Genomic DNA, 24,160 nt, shown 5'->3' with positions numbered 1-24,160 from the left:
TGCTAACAAAATATATTAGTGAAAGATAATTGATGGCAAAATGTTTATATTTGTAAAGTTCTCATTTTGACTAGGAAAGCAGCTTTAAAAATGTTTGGTTATTTTTGGTTAATGTTAAGGGTTTTGGCACATCCATTGACATCAGCTTATTTATTTGCAACTTCGAACACATCTGTATATAGTATTTTATATTTGTTACCAACTGGCGCTTTTTTTTTAATTGCTGAATGTTTATAAAATGTTTTTAAAAATTAACAATTTAAAATAAACTAGCATGATTGTGTTATTGATCCGAAATGATCTTTGAAAACAATGGCTTTCGTAATTTCTATGCATCTAAAATTTAAATTACTTTAATATGTACTACAAAAATTCGCAACCAACATTTTAAATCCTGCTTTATGGAATTTTCACATCAGTGCATCATATCTGCTAGAAAAGGTCATGTAAACACTGAAAACACACACTGAAATTTGTATTCTTGTGGAGACATTTCTTTGTCCTCGTGTAGTAAAGTTTTTGAGTTTGACAGTGAAGTTTCAAAATGCTCTTATTTTAACCAGAATTAAATTCCTTGGCTGAAATTCGGACTTAATATCCCTTTTCTAAAACTCTTCCATTTGCGACAGATCAACCCACCTTGGAAATTCCTAGTTTTTGAGTAAAATCCATATATCTATTTCGTGAAAATCTTGTGGGGACGTATTCATCTATAGAAATTGCCCTTTGAAGACGTATACAATCTTTTGTTCCCTATTGTGTGCACGTCTCCAGAGGGCACGGTGTATCAGATTAGAGACGTACGCACAATATTTAAAAATTCTCAAAATCACTGCAATTTTAATGTCCCAGTCACCATATGAAGGTTTTTAAAATACAATGTACTTTAAATATTATACAAATCTTCAACAGCAATAGAATCAACAGCAGTTTCATACTAAGAGGTAAATAGATAATTATGCAAGATCATTAATCTCTCAAAAATATTTACTGCAATTTCGATGAAAACTTTTTTCAGAACATTTGCTTACATAAATAAAATAAATTTGTACACAGGAAAACAAAATTAAAACAAATCCATAGGCTGAATATTTGATTATTTGGTTTTTGTTTAGGCATTCATGAATATTTACTAACATTTCCAATTTATTGAAATGGTTCCATATTCAAATACAATTTGTGATGCACTGGGTGCTAAAATTTGAACTTTCAACACACACTTCAAAAAGACTGCAAAATGGGAATGGTTATTTTAATCTTGTGTGTGCTGAAACTCATTGAGTGTGTTCGATTACTTCCCCCAGCTTACTCGCTCCTCGCGTGATGACAAACATGCGCAGTGGAGCTAAATAAACGAACGGTTTCGGGTAAAGTTTCGTGCAAGAGCTAGAAAATTGAACTTTGACATGACACTGAGGCTGCATCCGAATCAACTGTCTAGAGCTAGGTCTAGGTCCATGCCCATTGAAAATACGCGGGGACGGGCTCACAATAGCTGTAGCTCTTGAAGCACACGGCCCGAGGCGCCCGCCGGACGTCACGTTGGCAGCCATGTTTATTGCATGGCCTTATGGAATAATTACCTAACTAACCGGCTCGGCGAGTCGGTTACTTGGGCCAAGCTCGAGTAAGCGCGAGAAGTCACGCGAGAGGTAAATTGAACGCTGACACGAGTAAGCGCGGAGGAAGTAATCGAATGCACTCAACGTGTTTTACTGCTTCCACTTCCATTAGAATGGCACCAGTTCTCAAGAAAACATACTTGGCACTCAAAACTAAAACACGTCTTAAAAATATAAAACTTTAAATCAAAACCTGGGTTTTAATTTACATGTACAAACATGACAGATTTCCCTCCAACCAATAAGAGTCAAAACAGTTATAGAACTATTTACCAAACTGAACTCCCTTTATTACAGGAAAATGTTACGGCATGGACTGTGAATAGAAAATTGCTTGATACGTTCCGCAACCCAAGTAATTCGACAAATAGCTCTGGCAGTAACAAAAATAACTCATTGATGTGAGGAGGACTAGTTTGTTAGAATTTATAAAACTGAGCAAACCTCTTCAAACTATGACATAAATGTAGTTTCACCCTGTCACCACCAAAATACTCTTCACGCAGATGACCTCCTAATAACCCCATATATTTGAGTAAACTTATTAACATTTTTTACATGCGATATTTTGGTGTGCCCTTCATTGTCATATTCCTGTTATGACACTGAAAGGCAACAGCCAGTTTTCAGAATTACATCTTCCTCAACCGAATTCCATCTTAAAAGTTCCACTTTACTTTAGCAGAAACTTCTGTGTTGACAGTTCGCATATTTCACGGGTAAGCAAGCAACTCTGGCTTGTTTACTTGCATACATCGTAAGGTTTTTGTACTGACATGGTTAATGCAGAATTTCAGCACTAGATCAGGGCCAAATTTCATAGCGCTGCTTAACAGCCGATTTTGTGCCAACAGAGCCTCTGTCTATTTCATAGAGACGGTAAGCAGTAAGCACATCAAAAGCATGCTTAACCCTGGAGGAAAAAACTGCTTAAATCAGTGATGTCACATTAGAACTCTCCATGCAGGCGCAACTGTTAGCACATCCACGCCATGAAGTAGTGCTTAAGCAGCAGCATGATTTTCTGCTTTAGTAAGCACAACTTTCCTGCTAACTGTTAAGCAGCGCTATGAAATTGGGCACAGAGAGGTGATCATCAGCACAGATTTCAATGCTTAGCAGAACCATGACATTGGGCCCTATGGTGTTTGACATAAGCAGCGATATCCTAGGTACTGACCTGAAAGCGTTCAAAATCCTGCAAGTTTTATAAAACAAAACCTGAATGGTCATTTCAACACCAAGCCTGCCTCACACAACTCATAAAAACTGAAGCAGTACTGTAGTACATGTACATTGTTCTTCCACCTTTCTTGCTTCAAAGCTAAAAATGACAAACAGCGTCAGACATAACAGGCTCGTGAAAACTTTGAAAGAATTCTAAAAAATAAGGCGCTTTCCGCTTACGTGAGCACAGCTCACGCTTAGTGCATAGAACGGTTCAAAACATTTGGCATTACAACAGCACCTATCGGAAAGGTTAACAATGCAAGGGCTTACATTGGTGGTTTGACGAACTCGTCCCCACCCCTTGGGGGAAGTACAATAGGGGGTGGGGAGGGGTAGCATTATTCGTAGCTCAGACCCTCCATACTGTGCTTGATGTCTTCCATACTCTTGTTGACCTGCGAGGCGAGATCTTTCATTTCTTGGTTGATGGATTGTATGACCCATTCCATTGCTTCACGACCCTGTAAACGTAAAAACAAGCTAAGGAGCTGTCATTTCTGGTTCCAATTTCACAAAACTGGTAAGCAAATTGTTGACTTGCTTAGCAGCCATCAGCTGATAACAGGTCGCAAGCAATACGTAAGGTTTGACATATTGTTGGTAACATGCTTTTGCTACAAGCAAATGTTTTGTGTGTAGCAAATTTACGTGCGTAGTAGTTTCAACATGAAACAGGTCCGTGGTTTTCACCATTTCAAGTGATATTTTCTGGTGCAATGAGTACATTCTTTTAAGGGAAGATACAACATTGCAAACATCAAAAAACGAAATGATCAAATTGTCACGAAAGATCTTACTGGATTGTTTGGGAATGACAGTCTAAAGCATCCTGTAAAGTTGTGGCTCCTGGTGTGCTGACATTTTCAAGAAAAACTGTATTTTTCCAACGCTGGTCGGCCGACCAGCATTGGAGAAAACTGACTTTTTTCAAAAAGTGCTCCTTCCTTTTTTATATTTAGTTCATCTGCATTTTCTTTGCAATTGATTACACACCTGTGAAGACTACAACGCTGCTAGACTGATTATCTGAACCTACAATTCCCCAAAGTCTATAAATTGCTCCGTTTCATCAAGTGGGGTCGGGGAACAAGACTACAAGAATATGATTGGTTTCTTGGTGTTTCCAGCATATACGAACCCAAAACACGAAACAAGTCAGTGTAACAATATTTGCTATAACATACTATTCCTCCAAATCCATTTATTTCTGAAAACTGCAGCAAAAGCAAATGTTGTACATTCCCTTTAAACATTGTGTACATTAGTTACCTTTATGTTCAGTTTATCCAGTGTGACTTTTACAATTAACCTTAACTCCCTAGGGGGTGTGCAAAATCATACTAAAATCGGAGGATTCAGGACTGTTAGGGATGTCCGAGTAAGCAGTGTCTGTTTAATTTCAATATTGGGTTTTGACCTTCACCGATGTTTATTTTAAATAGTATTTTCTGGTAAAACCTAATACAAAATCATGCCTACATCACCCTGACGCATACATTCCTTCTTATGAACCGTTTCTGTTTAACAATACAATGAGTTATTTAAATTCCACATGGAAAAGGAAGGAAAATGTTCTTTCCTAACTTTTGAGTCTTCAAACTATGTTACCCTTGAAAAAGTCACTGATCCCCAATCAACATATTCAATACAAAGTTGAATTTGATAACTTACAGCTGCTGATTTGGACGATATCGTGTTGGTGACCAGAGATTCTAGATGACCAGCCAGACTAATTCCATTCACAGTGACGATAGCCTCTTGTGTGAGTAGTGTTCTGCAAATGAAAAACAATAGATGATTTGGTCGGGTGCCAATAAATAGATCCCTTACAGAATCCACTGTAGAGATTTACTTATTCAGATGATAAATTAGTATTAACCCTAACCCTTTGGGTATATTTAATAGAAAGTATCCTGAATCCACCAAAATCCATCAATTTTGCCATGCAAAATTTTTTTGGTGGCCAGTGAGTCCATCAGAATCCACCAGTTAGCTGGGAGTAAATCTGTTGAGATCCTGAATCCATCAAAGTTACCCTACTGCTCAATATGGAGGTACCCTGAATCCATCAAAATCCTGCAGTACCGCTAGGCTTCATGTCCTGAATCCATCAAAATCCCCCAACTTTTTCAATATGGAGGTATCCTGAATCCGCCGAAATCCCCCGAAACAGGGGTGTGGATTTTGATGGATTCAGGTATGTTAGGGTTAATGAATCGATATCAATTTGTGAGTAACGATTTAACAAAAACCAAACCTGTTTTCTTTTTCTATCTGTAAGGGTCCATAAATCAATATATAATATAAATTTGTGAGTAACAATTTAACAAACAGCAAAATCTGTTTTCTTTTTCTATCAGTAACAGAAATAAAGACCAGCACGTCGATATACAATTGCGATATTTCTGTGAATCAGCTGATGTGTGGAGAACAGTCGATGTAAAAATGTTTGTACATGATGGCAAGTCATACTTACGCATTTTTAATGCTCGGATGTGGTGTATATACAAGTTCTTCATCTATTGATACATAGCTATTGAGAGTTATCTACATAAAAAAGTGATAGATACAATGGCGTATTAACTTTTTGGAAGTGGTAAGTTTTGAGGGAAACAACTAAAATTGAGGTTCATACTATGGCTGTGATCGTTATAAGCTGTTGCTGCCATGTATCAAACAAGAGAGGGTGCTTTTTGATCGTTTTTGTAGCGCAAAGTGCGCACGAGTTATTTTATTCGAGCGTCTTCATGTCATCTTCAGGCCATGTTGGCAATGGAAGTTCCATTGCACGGTCAACACTATTGGTGGCCCTGACCAATCAGATGACGATTTATTCAGATGTTACGTAAAACAAATAATAAATGTTTCACATTCGTGCAATGGAAAGAATGATTTTATTCGTGGTTCACCTCATGAAATAATTCTTACCATTGCACTCATAAACCTTTATCATTTGTAAACTATTGCTGATATTTTCCATGCAGTTATCGTGCACTCATTTTCATGAGTCACATGTACTAATAGACTTCCTGTTAAGTCAAAACTTTACAACAGAAATGAATAACATGCCAACTTCAAGGCAACATAATACCAAAGCTAAAAGGAACTTAAAGTTTAGAGGACTAAATTCAGTAATATGAGTATTAAAACAATCCAGATTTTTACTCACATTTTTCGATTTGAGTCTTAGTACTCTTTCTTGTGCGTCTACCAGCGAGTGTTCGCTTGCATAACATGTTGGATTCAAACCAAGAAACTGAAGGGAGGAAGAAAATTAAAAGAATTAAATAAATGCACTTCAAAAGATTTAAAACAAGGAAAATAGCTAGATTATGATCAGTTGGTTAAAACAAGTCTCTGGAAGACAAAAAAAAACAAAAACAAAAACATGTCAAGCTTCAAAATATTCAAGTAATTGACTGGTCATTTCATGTGCCAGTCTAGTTTAATTCATTTATTACACAAATATCACTTGGAGATTGGGGATCTGAATACACATTACTTCATCAACTACCGAGAATTCCAAATGTAGTTTTGGATTTGGTGATGAGCTCTGTCTATCTTTGGCTTGTGTACATTTCTCACAGTGCCTGTTACCGAGTTCGAATGAGCTCCCATGGTCATCTGACCAAAAAGTGTTGACCTAATTGGTCAATACGAACTGTTTGATTGTAAAAGGGTCCATGACCAGACTGGGCCCACCCGTAGAGAAAGGATGGCCCGCCTAAATTCGGAGAAAAATTGGAACAAAAAAGCAAATCTACCTACCCTTACTACCCATCCTGGAAGACCCCATTTTGTTGTGAGTATTCTGTGGCTGTACAATTTCCCCGTTGGTTCGACTCGCCTCTCCACGACATCGACGCCTACTACACTGTTGTTCATGGGATTAGGGTACTTCCGCCAAGCGGCCTTTGCGACCGTTTCCCATGGATGGCTGGGGGAAAAAAATAATAGGTTTTAAGTTTGACTAACATTTCATCACAATAAGTTAATCACCATGACAACTGAATGCTTTTCACACAGCCTAAAACGAATCAAGGCCAGTTAAACCATGCACTGTAAATGATAAATGCAGATACATTACAAATTTAATATATATAGCCATAAATATTACTTTTGATTGTAACATTAACAATGACAAAAACAGTGAATATCTTCATAAATTAAATAAAATAAAATAGCCTAATAACTTATATAACAAGCAATGCAAAAAAATTAACTGTGAAAGTGTATGTCAGTGAAAGACCCAGTCTTACTACTATACACGATCCTATTTCTCGCCCTCACCTTTATTAATTGCATTTGGCAGCATAATTTAGCTGAATCTGTGACAATATGAGTATGATGCACGCTTCCAAAAAATCTTATCAGAAACTTTTAGTAAGACACCAAAGCCATAGTTCATGCGGTTACCAGTTAACCCCCCCCCCCCCCCCCGCCATTGCAGTCACGTTCCTGTACTTCACCATGAAACAAGACACGATGAAAGTTACCCATAGCGACGGGCGACAGTCTACTAAAAAAAAGTATAGAACTTAGTTGGCGGTCAAAACTTCCCCCATTTTTGTAGAAAACATATGTTTTATAATACTCACTTGAAAACGTGTTCTGTACTCCAAATCTTCATGCTTTCTTAGAACTTAGATTATCAGTATATAAACAAGTTAAAAATCTTTTAAAATTACTCTGAATTTCAACTACCGGCGTTTCTACACGAGAGATCGGAACGGTGCAGCACGCGTACCGACACACGACACATGAATGAATTGCGTCAGAAACCGGCTAGGAGCCTAGGACGTCATGAAGTAGGCTGGTGCTTAGATCCGGCTTTCCTAGAAATACAGGCAGTCGTGCTGGGAACCGCGTCGAGTGATATTACGTCAAAGTTGTGATTACTCCTCAAACGGGGTCTGTTCTTCCGCCACTAGACAATGTAGTACCGTAACACTGATTACATAATAATTATTTTGCAAGTAACCACCTTTTTCGAAACTGCGAGGCTTTAAAAAAAAAAAAAAGAAACAAGAAAGCCTCTCTCATTGTTACTAATGTGAGACTTAGTTTTCTTGGCCTGAGCTCGCTACGTGTTGCCTCGATCTATCTTTTCAAACCCATTTGTTCACTCTATCCTGAGTGATAGGCCTACTTCAAAACTAAAAAAAATTTAAAATGTGCAATTTATTTTTGCATTTCATCACTATAGTCACGAATTTTCTTCATACGTTGTCTCTGCAAAAATTGAGGGGGCGGGGCTGACTGCTAAAACAGTTGCCAACAAGAATTCTGAGGTATATTTTTTATTTAGCATTTTGTTTTATTTGTAAAAAAAAAAATAAACCAGGAGAATGGAAAGGGTGACTTCACAATTCTGAGGAGCCCTTCTCCGACTTTCCAAGAGGACAGGCTAAAAAAATGGGGTGGTTTTTCGTCTACTTCACCGAAAACTGATAAAATGTGTCAGTATTTCGCAAATAAGTTATACAATTTGCAGACGACACGGAACATCGGCTAACATTTCCATAAAATATTCCTCCGCGCAATTAGTCGGCACCTATTCCCAATCGACATAAATCCTATTGAAAAGTGTGTAATAATTTTGGAACCAGATAATATCCACAATGAAATGAAAGCTAATTTCATTGGTCAATTTCTAGGATTATGCGCTACTTTGGCCAATAGAAGAAGGAATAACACGAACATACGGTCTGGGTACGTTCCTTGACAACCCCAAAACGTGAAAACAAGATGGCGAAATTATGCAGACGATCGAGAGTCGAGCCCTTTAAGAAGAGATTTTGATCACTGCCACCTTAGCTGAAAATGATCTGAATAACTTTTTAACCACAGAGTAAGTTTTACGAAAAGTCAAACTCTAAAGTCTAAATGAAAATGAGGTTCAAAGCTTATGTTTGGTTACTTTGTCTGAGAAGTAGCTTTGTCGTGTGTTTATCAATATTATCATGTAAATTTATTCAACTTGATTTTTGATCAACCATGTCAACACAAGTCACAACATCATTACCGATTTTGTTGTCATTGGATTCCCAGCAAAGTGCAAGACTATGATTAATACAAATCCCGGTATTAACTTAGCCTTTCAAAACTGCTTGGTTCATGCTGACCTAATTCAAATATTTTCTAGTGAGATTTAGCTTTAGTTAGGATATAAAAAACGAAGTGGCTATCGTTACGGCATTCGTTGTTTAGCGCCCTCAACGATTCTTTTTTGATACGCACGCAGGTATATAATTATTTGTTTTCCCGTGTTTTGATGAACAGTGCGACAGCTCAGTCGATTAGCGGGTAGGATTTTGCACCGCGAGGTTGCTGGTTCGCATCTCAGTTTTGCACTCAAATTTTTTTCCTTTTCTAAACTTAGGCTTTGGAGGGTTTTTTTTTAAAGGGAAATAAAGTCTGAATTTTATAACGTTCAAATTCACTTTTTTCCTTCTTATTTATATTTTCTTCTCATGTTTTTATAAAAGTTGCAGTACTACCGTAACGATAGAAAATGGGAAATGCGTTACGGCTGCCGTAACAATAGCCACTGCGTATAAAAAAATGTTGCATTTAAAGATTTGTTTTCATTATTTTGTTTAATTATTTTTTTTAAAGACTTTATAAGACTTTAAGAGCCAAAAACTTTGGAGTTTGAATAAAGCTAAAGCCTTCGGCTGCTCAGAAAGGAAGTTAAAAAAAATCAAATGGGGGCCTAGCAATCTGGCAATGCAGCGGAGATTGTTGCAGTATTCAGCTAGGTGCTGAAATGTGTTGCATTATGAATGCGGTGGCTATTGTTAACTAAGGTACGGCAAGAAAATGCCTCCGTGCTTTATTCTTTATTTTTCAGATTTTATATTGATTTAATTTATTTGAATTTTCATTTAATTATTTCAGTTCATTTATTTCTTTTGAATTGTTTACTTCATTTATATTTAGTTTATTTGGTTTACTACTATGGTGTCAGAAAGCACGGATATAACATCAAATCAAATCAAATTAAAAACATAACAGTAAACAAACCTATAAAGAAAAAAAAAAAGTTGTCAAAGCACGGATTTGATCCCAGGACCTTCGGCATGGTAGTCAAGCATTTAACCAATCGAGCTGCCAAAGCACTCTGGTCGGTAGGGCAGTTATAAATATAATATAGATTGGCGATGGTGTTTTTGCAATGCCATAATGATAGCAGATGAAAATCGCGTAACAGCTGTCCTAACAGGGCTGTTACGCCACTACTACATTTTCTAATTTGTCTGTAAACAGGTAGCTTAATTAATTTTTATTTACAGACGAAGAGCTCCGACAAAAATGCCGACGGGTCTGGAGAAGCAGACAGCCCAGCGGGCCACTGACTGTGGGGAGACGCCTGACTATGTCAGCAAAGTTACTGCTCCAAGGAATCCCAAATTAGTCAGAGGGCCAGTGGAAGAGCCAAAAGTAAATATAACTTTTATCAGATGTGGATTAGGCTAGTAGCACTTAAAGGGAAGATACAACATTTGCAAACATCACTAAACGAAGTGATCAAATTATCACGAAATACCTTACTGGATTGTTGGGGAATGACAGTCTAAAGCATCCTGTAAATTCGTGGCTCCTGGTGTGCTGATATTTTCAAGAAAAATTGTATTTTTCCAACGCTGGTCGGCCGACTAGCGTTGGAGAAAACTGGCTATTTTTCAAAGTCTGCTCCAAATTTTTCATAATTAGTTATTCCGCATTTTCTTTGCAATTGATTACACACATGTGAAGGGGTACAAGTCTGCTAGACTGATTCTCTGACCTTACAATTCCCCAAAGTCTATAAATTGCTCTGTTTCATCTTAAGTGGGGTCAGGGAACCAGACTGCAAGAACATGATTGATTTCCTGGTTTTTCCAGCATCTACAAGCCCAAAACGTGAAAAAGGTCATTTTGACAAAATTTGCTGTAACATACTAATCCTCCAAATCCATTTATTTCTGAAAATTGCAGCAAAAGCAAATGTTGTACATTCCCTTTAACAGGGTTCAATTTCAGCAATGTGGATTGTTTTTTGCTAAACAAAATTGCTAATTTGATTTGAATGTTTAGAAATCTGAAGGAAACTAAACAAAGAAAAGATGAAAGAAATTTCAGTGTTAAAGGTTGGAGGAAAACATTGCATGAGTAGACATTGCATGAAACTTTTGGCTCGTTACCCTGTCTGCTAAAAAAAGGTTTTGCTTAAAAAATTTGTATACTCCAGCAGTTTGTGAGATTGGCATCAGTTTTGTGTAATATTGACCTGAATGCTTCTGTTTATGTTATGAGGTTGTATCTTGCACTTAGAATAATTCAGAAATGTTATTTCTGGCATTTTTCTCTGAATATATTCTACAGCTGACACCATCATCCTTCATGAAAGAGATGGCGCAGACGACGCATGAGAAGCTTGCCAACACGCATGACATGCGCATACCACAGGTCATTGAACTCTTAGACATGGGGGACACAACACATCAAAAGGTATTGGGCAGTTCTTTTCAAAACATTTTTTTCAAAATATAAGTTTAGATTTTGTAAGAAAAAAAAATAACCATCAAATGTGTTTATCATGTTCAGCATTTAGCCTGATGTTGCTCAAGTCAAATGACATTAGGAGTATTTCTGAAACTTTTCTCTAAATTATAGTGATGTATTCATTTGAAGAAATGAAATATATATCCTTGTATATCCTTGTTTTAATTTATCAACAAAGGAAGTTAGTAGTGGAACTGTCTATTTATTAAAGTCTAGAAAGATACAAAGTTTCTGATCGTTAAAAAGAATGTAAAATGCCTTAAATTCTGTTGCATCTTTTTGTTTTGGTACAATAAACAGCGCCATCTGTTAAGCGCAGTCCTGTATATTGTATGCTGTTTACTTTTAGCAATATCAATAAGATTATTGATGATTTGGTGATAATTTAAAATTTTGTCTGCAGTTCTCTGTTGTGGACATTGATGAGCCCATGTTCCAGCCATTTCCGTCCGAGATCGTCTTCCAACAGTTTGAGCCTCATGAGATTTATGAGGTACCGTTGCTCCTCAGAAACAACGATAAAGTGAGTGCCACACACTTAAAAAATTGACTGATTTATGATGTTGAAGTTCTTGTTGCATTTAAGCATTAAAGGGAATATACATCATTTGCTTTTGCTGTAATTTTCAGAAATGGATGGAATTGGTGGGTTGGAAATATATAGCAAATATAGTTACACTGACTTTTTTGAGGTTTTGGGTTCGAAAATGCTATAAAAACCAAGAAAAACAATCCTTTTCCTGTAGTCTGGTTCCCTGACTCCATTTAAGAAGAAACAGAGCAGTTTACATACATTGGGGAATTGTAAGGTCAGGGAACCAGTCTAGCTGGCTTGTACCCGTTCATAGGTGGTAATCTATTGCAAACAAGTGCGATGGTCAACTGGGGCCAGTATTTGAAAAAAAGCCAGTTTTTTCCAACGCTGGTCGGCAGATCAGCGTTGGAAATTGATACAAAAATACCACTTTTCTTGAAAATGACAGTATACCAGGTGCCATGATTTTACAGGATGCTTTACACTGTCATTCACTAACAGTCCAGCAAGGTATTTCAAAATGATTTGGTAGTTTTATTTTTTGATGTTTGCAAATGTTGTATTTTCCCTTTAAACATGTTTACAAATCCCAACTTGATAAATCAGTTTTTAAAAATCCATAAGTTTATTGTCATTTTTTACCTTGCAAAATGAAAAATTAGGCAAAATTATTTATATTCACTGTGGTACTTATGTTTTATTTTTGACAGGTTTCCAGATTAGTCAAAGTGTTCCAGGCAGACTCGCCCTACTTCAAGATCATCAGTCCGCCGGACAGTGCTAACAAGGTTGCCCCCGGCATGCCCATAGTCTTCAGGATCCAATTCATGCCTGCGGAAAAGAAGGTTCGTTTTTATTCAAACAGATGAGAGTTATGTTATTTTTCGTAAAAATAGAAGTTCTGCGTTTGAGATTGTACTGATTGCAAACGATCTGACTACGAGTTAGCTTTTGAGTGCAAGTCTGGTTCCGCCTCAGAGAATAGCTTCTAATTTAGGTTGCAGAATTAGTCTAGTATTAAAATCATGTCCTAAACTGTCATGCTGAGATTGTATAACTAATACTGACCAACTGGAAGTGTCCAGCTGAAACTGACCAGCTGTCAAATTTTTAGAACAGCTTGACTAGCCACACCCGGTATTGTTATATTGTATACATTTCTAGAATTCACGTGTCTTTAAAAGGCCTATTTGAATCTACATCTCCCGTTTTAAAGATTATGTGAGGATCACTACGTAAGGCTTCCTAATCTTTAGTATTTACTGTAACTTCAGTATTTAACAAGATTTAACATTCTTTGGACAGGCTGATTACTGTCACAGTAAATGTAATCCTAATGAACACATTTGTTTGCTGATTTTTTTTTCACTGAATTTTTGAATTTGTTTGAATTTTTACAGGATTACCTCCACGAGCTGATCTGCATGACGGAGCGGGAGAAGTTCGCAGTACCGGTGAAAGCCATCGGTGCCCGGGCCCTGCTGGACTTCCCTGACCAGGTCAACTTCTCCACTTGCCCTGTCAAGTATCCCTCCGCCAAGACGCTGCTCGTCAGGAACGTTGGGAACAGGGAAGCCAGGTTCTCGCTCTCTGTACCAGAGTAAGTTTGATTGGAGCTTTTTTCTGTGTTTCAAATGCGGAATTTTAATTGCTTACTTCATCTTGTATTGTACCCTTGTCACTCTTTCTTGTCTACTGCTGCCAGTTGCACACCTTAGTATTGGAAGTTGCTTCAGTGGCTTTCATATAGGCGCATGTCTGTTGTGTAAATAGAAGCCATAGCTGAGTAATTCGGACGCAGCCTTAAAGGGAAAATACAACATTTGCAAACATCAAAAAATAAAACTACCAAATCATTTTGAAATACCTTAATTGCTGGACTGTTAGTGAATGACAGTGTAAAGCATCCTGTAAAATCGTGGCAACTGGTATACTGTTAATGTCAAGAAAAGTGGTATTTTTGTATCAATTTCCAACGCTGGTTGGCCAACCAGCGTTGGAAAAAAACTTGGCTTTTTTTTCAAATACTCGCCCCAATTGACCATCGCACTTGTTTGCAATCGATTACACACCTATGAACGAGTACAAGCCAGCTAGACTGGTTCCCTGACCTTACAATTGCCCAATGTATGTAAACTGCTCTGTTTCTTCTTAAATGGAGTCAGGGAACCAGACTACAGGAAAATGATTGTTTTTCTTGGTTTTTATAGCATTTTCGAACCCAAAACCTCAAAAAAGTCAGTGTAACTACATTTGCTATATATTTCCAACCCCCCAATTCCATCCATTTCTGAAAATTACAGCAAAAGCAAATGATGTATATTCCCTTTAATTTTCCTTTTTTGTAACTTACGTACACATTTTCCAATCTCTTGTCATCTTTACCAAGTACTGAAGTACTAAGTGTCCATTTTGATAGGAATTTGACAAAATACAAAAATAAATTTAAGGGGAAAATCTACCAAATCTAATTTAAGCTCTGGGGCAAGTAATTAGTATAAAAACAGCCAAGAATTTTTGCCATGAAATTCAATTCTGTTTTATAAACTGTAGGAAAAAGCTGTGAAGAAGTTCTGATACTGGATAATTTTAAGGCAGGTTTTTTGGTATGTAGACTTTAGAATTTCAACCACAAGTTGATAAAAATGGATTTCTTGCTCATATGAGAACTCTTTATAAATGCCTCTCAGAATACTTATTAGTCGTGTGCACCAATTAACTAAGTTTTTATTTCCGTCTTTCATTTCAGACCGTTCGCAGTCCATCCCGATTGTGGCACACTGGCCGTGAATGAAAGCTTACAGGTAGAAGTGACATTCAAACCCAGCACCGTAGGAGACCACAGCCAAGAGCTTTTAATCTCCTACGACACAGGTCAGTACACAGTCTGAACGCACAGTCGTGTTTACTATACTCTCGAGGACAATGCTTTGTGTTTCCCTTTGTCCCTGTACTATAACACGCTCCCATAGACTAAGCACACAAAATTACTACAGAGGACCATTTCCAACATTAGACCCAGCTCCCGAGGACTGAAAGGATCTGCTGTTCTCTCTTTGTGTGTCGGTCCTCGGGGGTTATGTAGAACACGTACACAGCCCCATACACTCTCATGGGAGATGTATAGGGTCTGAGGCTGTCTAGCGTGTCATTCAATGATTGACCCGTGAGATAGGGAGTCAACTTATAATTTACATAGCTCAGTGCACATGAATCGACCACTGCATTCAGCATGACGTGAAGCTACAAATCAACCAATACGATTTCAGAATCCCTGAGTGTTTTGTTTGGCCTCATATACCTGTGTGATATGAGATCTCCAGTCAAGTCATTAGTCGAGTCATTACAAAGCTTAAAAATCATCTTTCTCAGAATTTCAGTTACTTTACATACATTCTTTATAAAAGGATAATAAAGGCATTGTTAAAACTGGTGGTTGCACAACTGTGAACTAAATGGGAACTTTCGGTGAAACAAGATAACCGTTTTTCGGTTTAAAAAAAAGTAGGATAACCCTATTTTGAAATCTCCGGTTTCTCCCACCTCTAATATTTTCCCACAGTCATTTTACTATCTGGACAGAGATACTCGCATCTAACTGTAATTCCGGGAATTTCTGTGTGTCTGTCTGTGTGTCTGTCTGTCTGTATGTCGATTATCTCCAGAACCGGGCACCGTTTGAAGTTGAAAATCTGCAGGTTTTTGCTCGGGACCCTAGAATGTGCAGTGTCAAGTTTGAAGTGGTTTCGCGGTTCTCGAAAAAGCATTTTTGAGGCATTTACGGTCTCAATATTCCAAGCTTGTTTCATACTTGAGTTTTAGCATAGCAACAAATTAATTCAATTCTCAATTGTTTTTATTTGTTGTCGTAAAAAGGTGAAGACATCATCGTCACGTTGTACGGTGCGGCCGTGGACGCCAACGTCCGATTGGACAAGAACACGGTCCGCATAGAGAACACCTTCATCTCGATGGCCAATCAGAGATCGCTTACCATCAACAATCGCAGTGATGTCATCGCTCACTTCCAGTGGAAGCCGTTTGCCACGGCCGAGGAGGAGGAACAACAGAAAGACAGGTGGGTCAAATTGGAACTAAAATCGGAAATAAATGTCAAGTTTTGTAATTTCTTTCTTTTTATCTTTTACTTTGAAAACTGAAATCTACCTTGTTTTTCTTAGCTCCTTATAAATATGATTTCATTAGAAATAACAGTTATTCTCAAAACGATTGTATCAATGAAATAATAACAACACTCAAGTTAATTATTGTTGTTGCCAAAAAAATGATTAAATTATCACTTTCCATTTTTGAACTAGCTCATTCTAATCCTTACTTTGACCTGGTTAACTGAATAGCAGTGGTAAGCTGTATACATTACTTTCACAGATGTTTTTAAACATCTATAGGAAAACGATTATTATGAAACAAAATCACAACAAACTCTTTAAAAAGATTTTGTTGTTATTTTGTTTCATTATACTCGTTTTCCTACAAAATTACCTGGATGAGTGTCAAAACAATTAATGTATGGTCTGCAAAAAATCATGACACAGAAAGAAATCTTCCCAGAACTAGCCTACGTCCATTTTAGTAGAATGAAATTTCCGTTTAACTATCCATAAACAAGAAAAGAAAAAAATTGGCAAATTGTTAGATATCTAACGACCGATTTAAGAAGACAGAGAGAAAAAAAACAGCCAGTATGCCTTGTTGCTTCTGTCTGTATGTTTCCATCCTTTTCAAAAATGCACAACACTAAAAATTACACTTTTTTCGTTTGCTGCAGATTTTGTACTGATTTAGGAGATGAGGAACAGGCAGAGCACGATCGCTTCTTAGAAGAGTGCATCATGGATCACACGCTGCGCGACAAAATGGCCATCCTGACTAGGACCTTCAATAACAGGAGGAAGGTAGGCAGAAAAACGTTGATCATGGGAGATGCTGAGGACACAAATATGCTTAGCGCAGAAGAACTTGCTTAGCAAAACATGTTACCGGCCAAAATCGCATGCAAGTTGAATTGCTTGTCACTGGTTCTCTTATCATGAAAGAAATTGCTTATCGCTACTTTGTGTACAGCAGCTTAATCCAGTTGTATAAAACAGAAAGTGATTTAATCTCTCCCGAGAACTCTACCCAATTCTTAAAAAAATCTCTGTTCAAAGTTGCTAAGCCCTCACTAACTAAAGCCTTTAAATCATTACTTCAATGCAACAAGGGCGTCGATTCTGCAACAAAGTCGTAACTCGATTCTGCAAGGAAGTCGTATGTCGCGAGAATACGCTCCGTGCAACAAGGTCGTATTGTGTATTTCGACGTCCATTGACTTTGTGTGTACATCCGGGTTATTTTAAGCGAGATACGACCTTTTAACATTGAAAACTCGCGTTTCACGTACATGACGTCACACGCCACTTTAGGAGATACGACCTTGTACGGACACGACAAAATGATCTTTTTTTGGCTGGATAATACTTGTTGATTCCTGAAATTGGAAACTTGTTTGCTGTTATAAAACCAGCACTTGAAATTCCCATAGAAGTTGAGACAGTTTCCAAGTACTTCGTGAACAGCCGGCTGTCTTCAACAATTGAAGATCGTATGCAAAGTGGTTTGAGAATCAATTACAACTAAACAATTATTTCTTCACAGATGGTTGAAAGCAACAGCATGCTGTACACCGACTCCGCTTTCTCCATAGAGCCCCTAGAGGGCGACATTTGGCCCAACTCTTCGGCCGAGGTCAACGTGATCTTCAAGCCCGAGGAGGCGCGGACTTACTGGAGCACCGCCTACTGTGACATCACTGGCCGGGAGACGCGACTTCCGCTCAGGATGCGAGGAGATGGCGTCGGTCCCAAAGTGGTCTTTTCCTTTGACACCTTGGACATGGGGCATATTTTTGTTGGATCTACCCACACATATGAGGTATTTCATCTGAAAAGTGTTGAGTACAGAAATTTGCTAAGCAAATACAATGTAATACAATGTAACACAATGTATTACCCTGTAATACAATGGTTCCGTTTCACACAACCCACAGGTGGTCCTGAGCAACCAAGGCGACATCGACGCGACCTTCACCCTCCTCCCCAACGCAACCACCTTCGGTCCTCGTTTCCAGTTCAGCCCCAGCGAGGGGATCGTGGTCCCCGGCGGCCACCAGGCCGTCAAGGTGGCCTTCTCCTCCCCGATGCTGGGGGACTTCGACGAGGAGTTCTACTGCTCCGTCAAGGGGCTTCCGGGGAAACTCAAGCTGAACTTCAAGGGCGACGTGATCGGGCCCACGTTCCACTTTGACCAGCCCAAGCTGAAGTTTGGCACTGTGTCTTATGGCAAGTATCAATTAATTGGTTTACATTTCGTGTGTACATCAACCATTTAAAAAAAAAAAATCAAAACCAAAATAAATATAAAACAATATTAGTAATTAATTGTGCTTTTGAAAATTTTCTTCACAGGATTCAAAAGCACAAGGATCGCGACCCTTGCCAACACTGCCCTGGTACCCATGACCTTTAACCTCAGGGTACCGGGCGACGGTGCTGGGGAAGTGGTGTCGGCGACCAGCGGGGAACCGACGCTGAACCGCACCAATCTGAGCGTGCCGCCCACCGAGTTCTGTATCACACCGGAGAAGGGGACTATTCCTCCACAGAGTGAAGTCAAAATACAAGTGAGTGTCCTACTTTTAGTCCAAAGATACCAATCAAATTCCATGTTTGACCCCATTCTACGGTTGATCTTTTGTGGTAGTCACTCCTTACTGTTTTGAAAAATTGAGCTTTTCATGTACTTAATTAAAATCTACAGTTTTATAATTTGGTAAACTGCAGGACTCTATAGGCCTGTTAAATGCAAGTTTGAAACTGTTGTAAAATTCATGCTCGTAATGCATCATTTTCCTTCTTTTTGAAGATGATCACTGCATACTGATTGAATTAACATCAATTTTTATTTAAAGTTCTTCTATCAACTATCTTCCAACTACTCAAAAAAGACAAGTTTCTATGGTGTTACCGTAAACATTTCACAGTATTCGTATCCTCATGAAAAGCTTCAAATCTTTGAAATACTAGGCCTTTTCCTTGATTTTTTTTGAATTTCAGTGTCAGATTTTATTTTAGTATAGTTTTTTAACATTCTTGATTATTATTTTTTATCTTAGGTGGAGTTGACATCGAATACTGTCAAGAAATACGACATGTCTCTGGTCGTTGATGTTGAGGGAGTTGGGACAGAGCTCCTGGCCCTGCCAATCACGGCTAAGTAAGTCCAAAGTCTGTAATCATTTTGTCCATCCGTTTTAAAAAACAACAGAGGTTTTTTCAAAATACGGAGTGCTAATTTTCATGACTGCTGTCTGAAAATCTTTCTTGAATTTTTGATTCCACTTCAAAAAAGCCTTCTTTAATAGGCAACCTTACATACCTTTGGACACGTTTGGTCTTACGGTGGAGCACAGGATTCATGATCAAGAGGTTGTGAGTTCAAGCTCTATCATGGCCATGCGTGTTGTACCCTTGAGTAAGGTGCTTTACCTCAATTACTCCTCTCAACCCAGGTGTTAAATGGGTACCGGCATTATTCAATGCTGGGAAGGTAACAGACTCGCTGTGGAGGAGGTGTGGCGATCTCCCCACAGCAGCATTTGAGTCTGGCCCAATCGCTAAACGAAAGAGAGATGGGCACTCCGTTCCTGTTAACACAGGTCCGTCCCTGTACCTTTTACATACCTACACAGTACTGTTGAAGTCAAGTCCAGTTTGGTCACAAGTCCACTCACTAGCAAATAACAGGTCAATTCAGTTATAATAGTAATGCTTATATAAGCACTTTCCATCGTATCAACAATCTCAAGGCGCTTTAAAAATATTACCCTGTTCATCAGGCCACGAGACCATGCGGCAGCCGATATTAAAAAAAAATTAATTCCAGACACATTGAGGCTTGCACAGGCTACATGCTTGTTAAAATTGATCAGTGTTATCACATAAAAAGCAGAACACGTCTTTTTAGAGTCTACATCGACTGTTTTTGAAAAGTAATCTTTTGTCATTTCCATTTCAGGTGTGTTGTACCAGCTATCGTGGTTGTGACGCCCATCATGGACTACACTAGATGTTTCCTGAACCACCCCTATGAGCTGAACACTAAGCTGTTCAATGATTCCGACTTGCCTGCTAAATATGACTTAGTCCCTCAGGTAACGGGGAAAATTTTTTTTCTGTTTCCCTGAATTTACTCACACAATGCTAGAAAGTCACAGAAAGCAGGGGCAGATGTTTACACTAACCAACTGAATTTCGTCCCTACACCTCTGAAAATACTATTTTAGCAGCGGTACATAAAACTTATCACCGTTACAAATTTATTATCATCTTAAAAAAAAAACCCAATTATGTTAGGCTGGTTGTAGGGTAATGGGTCATGACTCATGATCGTCAATGACTAGTTGTATGCCCACTTTTCCATATAAGAAGTTGGAAATGCTGCAGTTTTTTATCTGATAACTTGTCAAGCACCAACTTTACAGCTAACTATTGAGATAGTCACCTGTGAACAAAGCAAGAATATATGGACAGTGGACAGCAAATGTTTGAATGTTAGATTACAGAATAAATTCAAGTTAGGTTTTCACAAATTTGTAAAAAACTAAGCTTTTAAAACAAAAAATGCCCTCTTTAAGCTAATAGCTTAATTCTATCCTGCTTCTCAGATAGTACTTCCCCGAGTAGTTCCAAGAAGTAAGACGTTACTCAAAATTATAAACTCCAAATTTTCATTTTTGTCTTTGATTATATAGGAGATTGAAGACATGAGTCCAATGCTGTACACCAGCCCGCAGGCCACAGGCATCATTGAGCCTCACTCCACAGCCAAGGTCCCCTTGGTCATTATGCCTAAAGCGCTGGAGGAGATCGAAGCTGTGGCAGAGTTCAGTATCTTTGGAAGTACTGAACCACCATTGGTAAGACTTGGCCAGTATTGGGAAGACTAACATCCCTTTCACAACTGGCATTACAAAGTCCCACTGAACCAAAACATATTAGGAGTGACTCAGGTCAACCTGAATAAAATTTGGTTTCAGGCAGGCGCACTTCAAGTATTGGTTTACCATGGACTAGACTCTTGAGTTGTTCCAAGTGACTGCAATAGTTGATCTTTTGACGAAGTCATTCCTAACTGTTTCTTATTAACTTTTCAAGTACTAAACTCAAATCTTTAACAATTTGATGCAACTCTAGAATGTCTGTCTGAAATGGGTGTTAGCCAATTTTGTGATTTGCAGATTATTTTTTTCAAAATAAAGACAAATACCACACACTCGTATTGTTTTCCTTGCAACTAAATGAAATTAGTCTCAAGCAACTACTTTTCACTTTCATTTGTCTCACAGTTTCTTCCCTGAAAATCAACTAAAATGTAAAACGATAACATTTCAAACAACCTAAAGAATAAAAAGAAAAGAAAAGAAAAAACCAAGATACATATGTTGTAATGGCAAAGCTTTCATGGTGTTAGTTTCATGATTTTAAATGTTATTGAAAATTTGATTTTTTAAACAGTAGGTTTTTTCTTTCTGAAAAGAAGCTGTCTGCGTATGATGCAATAATGCCATTTGTTTTAATTTAGTGATTGTTAATAGCCAATAGTTTTAATTTTAAACGAATAGTTTATTTTTTTTTCCAACTTTTCACATCCAACAAGAACTGTAGGTATTTAAAAAAAATGGGGGAAATGTATTCATTATTCCGTGTCAGTTTTCACATCAATAGTTTTCATTCCTTACAGCAAGTGCAACTGATGGCCATCGGAGAGGGCCCTGTCGTCCACGTGACACCCACCGAGATTGACTGGGGACAGACCCCTGTCCTTACTGATGTCACTAAGATAGTCACACTGTCCAACGAATCGCTGATTCCTGCACCGTTCTGTTGCACGCTGGTAAGTCTTGCTGTAAGAAACTAGTTAAATGTCAGTGTCTGATATATAAGTGTGTCGACAAAGGTAAACTTTGGTAAACTAAAGCTAAACTTTGTTGAAGTTCTAAATTTGATAGTAAAGGAAAAATATCTGATATAGTGGAAAGGTACATTCCAACCTTGATGCATATAAATATTCTACCTTGTGATTGCAAGCTACTTTTCATTAGTGTTTGGCCAAACATGGAATGTGCATTTAGCTTCTCGTAGCTGCTCAACATGTATGAATAGTTCTGAGTCATTGTATTTGAATTACGCAACTTGAGCGTAACTTTGTCAGCCAGATGAAGAGATGAGTTAATAAGCTAGTTAGTTAACCACTAGTTACGTACTGGTTGGTCAGTTAATTAACTGACAAGTTTACTTGTCTGTTATGTACTAGTTTGTTATTTGAGAAAGTTAACCTTTCAGTTCAGTGGTGGTAAGTTAATTGGTGGTAAGTTAATTGGTCAACAAAGTTCCTAGTTAATTAAAAGCTAGTTAATCAGTAAGTTAACCAAAAACTTGTTAGTTTAAGCATGAGTTTAGCAATGCTGACATGATGAGACTGATGGTATATTCATGGGTCTGTTTCTTCCTAGATGCGGCCCAACTCCCTGTGGCAGGTTGAGCCCAAGGAGTCTGTCATCCCACCAGAGGAGAGCCTAGATCTCAAGCTGACGGTCAACCTGGATGACTGCATTAGGTAAGTGATCTCTCAAACTGAACCCAAATAAAGAAAAGATTGTACAAAGACATTGTCATTGAAAGTGTTAACTGGCAGTGGTTTCGTTGCTCTGGGGAATTTTTCAGCAACACACACAATCTGTTAGATTCATGAAAGTTGTGTCTCTTTCCTTTTCTGATAATTTGCTGTTGTGTTGGTAACACAGATGGTAGTTCTGTACTATTTTCTTAACATTTTAATTTTTTTTATCAGTAAATGTTTTTTTTTATGAGTGTCGCCCGTCACAATCCCCTAAATTTATGGTCCACTCAAGGTAAGGGGTACACCAAAAAAGGGATGTCAAATAGTATCAATTATGTAAAGATTATGGTGTAAAGTATACGTTTTTGAGCAATGGAAATAATTTAACATTCCTTTTAGGTTCCAAGACAAGCTGGCCATCAACTTTGAGTACAGCCAAACACGGACAATCAAGCTACAAGCCTACGGACACGGTACCACTATCGTATCCTTCCCACCTATCACACCTGGTATTGAGCTGGGACATCATTTCAGGTAAGCTCAGTTTTCAAGTCTTACATTATTGGAAATCATTAGTGTTTTATTATCAGTGAGAAAGTTATGTGGGGTTTACACTGTGAACATGTATCGCTTTTGTGAGTTGATGAGGCTCTGAAAACATTTAAGTTTGCTCTGTCCCTAAGTTAGAGTGCACTGTTCAAAATGTTGAGTTGAGTAGTTCTTATGAGGAGCAGAAACCATACCTGCCAGCATTTGAAAGCCTGAAATAGGGACACTTCTGGATGGCGGTGCGAGGATTTGGAATCTTAAAATGCCTATAAACGTGAAATGTATTTAGGTTTTCCATGCAAATGTAGCCTGGTTTTCATCTTGAAAATTCCCCAAAGATGGCATTCAAAACGTATCTTTTTTGTTGTCTGAGAAGTTGTTAAGTAATGTATTAAGTTGGTTACGGGTACCCAATCCCATAATCTTGAACCGGTTCCTGAAACCAGCGATAGGGTAGTGCAAGCCGCTATTTTTCCTCGTTATCTATGGTGAATATAAAATGGGTGAAAACTGTTCCCCCCATTATTTTACAGAAATCAGAACCTTAACTGTGGCCCAAACGTACCTCAAACCTTTACGTCTTTCTTATTTTTCAATTCAGTTCAATTATTCATCCACTCAATTCTGTTTCTTTCTTTTAATGTGGCTGTAAATATAATGAACTGTTATTATCAATTGTAGAACTCAAAGTAAGTGTTAAGAAAAGCATCATGCCTTCTCAAATGAAATGAGTGAATTTTTATTTTTACTGACAATATCTGGCAGTTTTATTGAAGTTTCTTTTGTCCCTATACCTTTTCCGATGGAACCTTGTAGTAGTGGCCCCAGCCGCCGGATGTTCACTCTAACCAACAAGGGACGACGTCACCAGCAGCTCTTCTGGAGCACCGAGGGCTTCAACCCCGTCAAACTGAAGAACAGAGACCCTTACTACAACCCACTCGATGTCAAATATCAGGTAAAGTTGCTTGGCATTTAATTTTTTTATTCCACGATA

At 38.1% G+C, this 24,160-nt stretch overlaps 2 protein-coding genes across 2 annotated transcripts in view; one reads left to right on the top strand and one right to left on the bottom strand.

The window, feature by feature from the left end:
- Nucleotides 1-812: 812 nt before the first annotated feature.
- On the bottom strand, nucleotides 813-7,640 carry LOC119737362 (PRELI domain containing protein 3A-like). Its single transcript, XM_038211666.1, has 6 exons — nucleotides 7,451-7,640; nucleotides 6,621-6,789; nucleotides 6,022-6,108; nucleotides 5,329-5,399; nucleotides 4,524-4,626; nucleotides 813-3,313 (listed from the first exon to the last, which is right to left on the bottom strand). Exons 1-6 carry the CDS (start codon nucleotides 7,480-7,482, stop codon nucleotides 3,191-3,193), a joined length of 585 nt encoding a protein of 194 aa, XP_038067594.1. The 5' UTR covers nucleotides 7,483-7,640; the 3' UTR covers nucleotides 813-3,190.
- A 910-nt stretch (nucleotides 7,641-8,550) lies between these two features.
- LOC119737363 (hydrocephalus-inducing protein homolog) overlaps nucleotides 8,551-24,160 on the top strand; it is a 73,319-nt gene continuing 57,709 nt past the window's right edge. Inside the window, exons 1-19 of the mRNA XM_038211667.1 lie at nucleotides 8,551-8,703; nucleotides 10,148-10,295; nucleotides 11,220-11,345; nucleotides 11,803-11,922; nucleotides 12,645-12,779; nucleotides 13,335-13,534; nucleotides 14,684-14,808; nucleotides 15,811-16,012; nucleotides 16,724-16,850; nucleotides 17,593-17,868; nucleotides 17,984-18,275; nucleotides 18,402-18,616; nucleotides 19,109-19,209; nucleotides 20,011-20,146; nucleotides 20,747-20,911; nucleotides 21,736-21,888; nucleotides 22,508-22,611; nucleotides 23,014-23,148; nucleotides 23,980-24,121. Of these exons, the coding sequence (XP_038067595.1) occupies nucleotides 10,167-10,295; nucleotides 11,220-11,345; nucleotides 11,803-11,922; nucleotides 12,645-12,779; nucleotides 13,335-13,534; nucleotides 14,684-14,808; nucleotides 15,811-16,012; nucleotides 16,724-16,850; nucleotides 17,593-17,868; nucleotides 17,984-18,275; nucleotides 18,402-18,616; nucleotides 19,109-19,209; nucleotides 20,011-20,146; nucleotides 20,747-20,911; nucleotides 21,736-21,888; nucleotides 22,508-22,611; nucleotides 23,014-23,148; nucleotides 23,980-24,121 (2,883 nt within the window). The 5' untranslated portion in view covers nucleotides 8,551-8,703; nucleotides 10,148-10,166. The remainder of the gene's footprint in view (nucleotides 8,704-10,147; nucleotides 10,296-11,219; nucleotides 11,346-11,802; nucleotides 11,923-12,644; nucleotides 12,780-13,334; nucleotides 13,535-14,683; nucleotides 14,809-15,810; nucleotides 16,013-16,723; nucleotides 16,851-17,592; nucleotides 17,869-17,983; nucleotides 18,276-18,401; nucleotides 18,617-19,108; nucleotides 19,210-20,010; nucleotides 20,147-20,746; nucleotides 20,912-21,735; nucleotides 21,889-22,507; nucleotides 22,612-23,013; nucleotides 23,149-23,979; nucleotides 24,122-24,160) is intronic.

The sequence above is a fragment of the Patiria miniata genome, unplaced genomic scaffold (genome assembly GCF_015706575.1).
Source record: "Patiria miniata isolate m_02_andy unplaced genomic scaffold, ASM1570657v1 HiC_scaffold_3, whole genome shotgun sequence".
NCBI classification, from domain to species: domain Eukaryota; kingdom Metazoa; phylum Echinodermata; class Asteroidea; order Valvatida; family Asterinidae; genus Patiria; species Patiria miniata.
The sequence above is the reverse complement of the archived record's forward strand: the minus strand, read 5'-3'. Positions and strand labels throughout refer to the sequence as shown.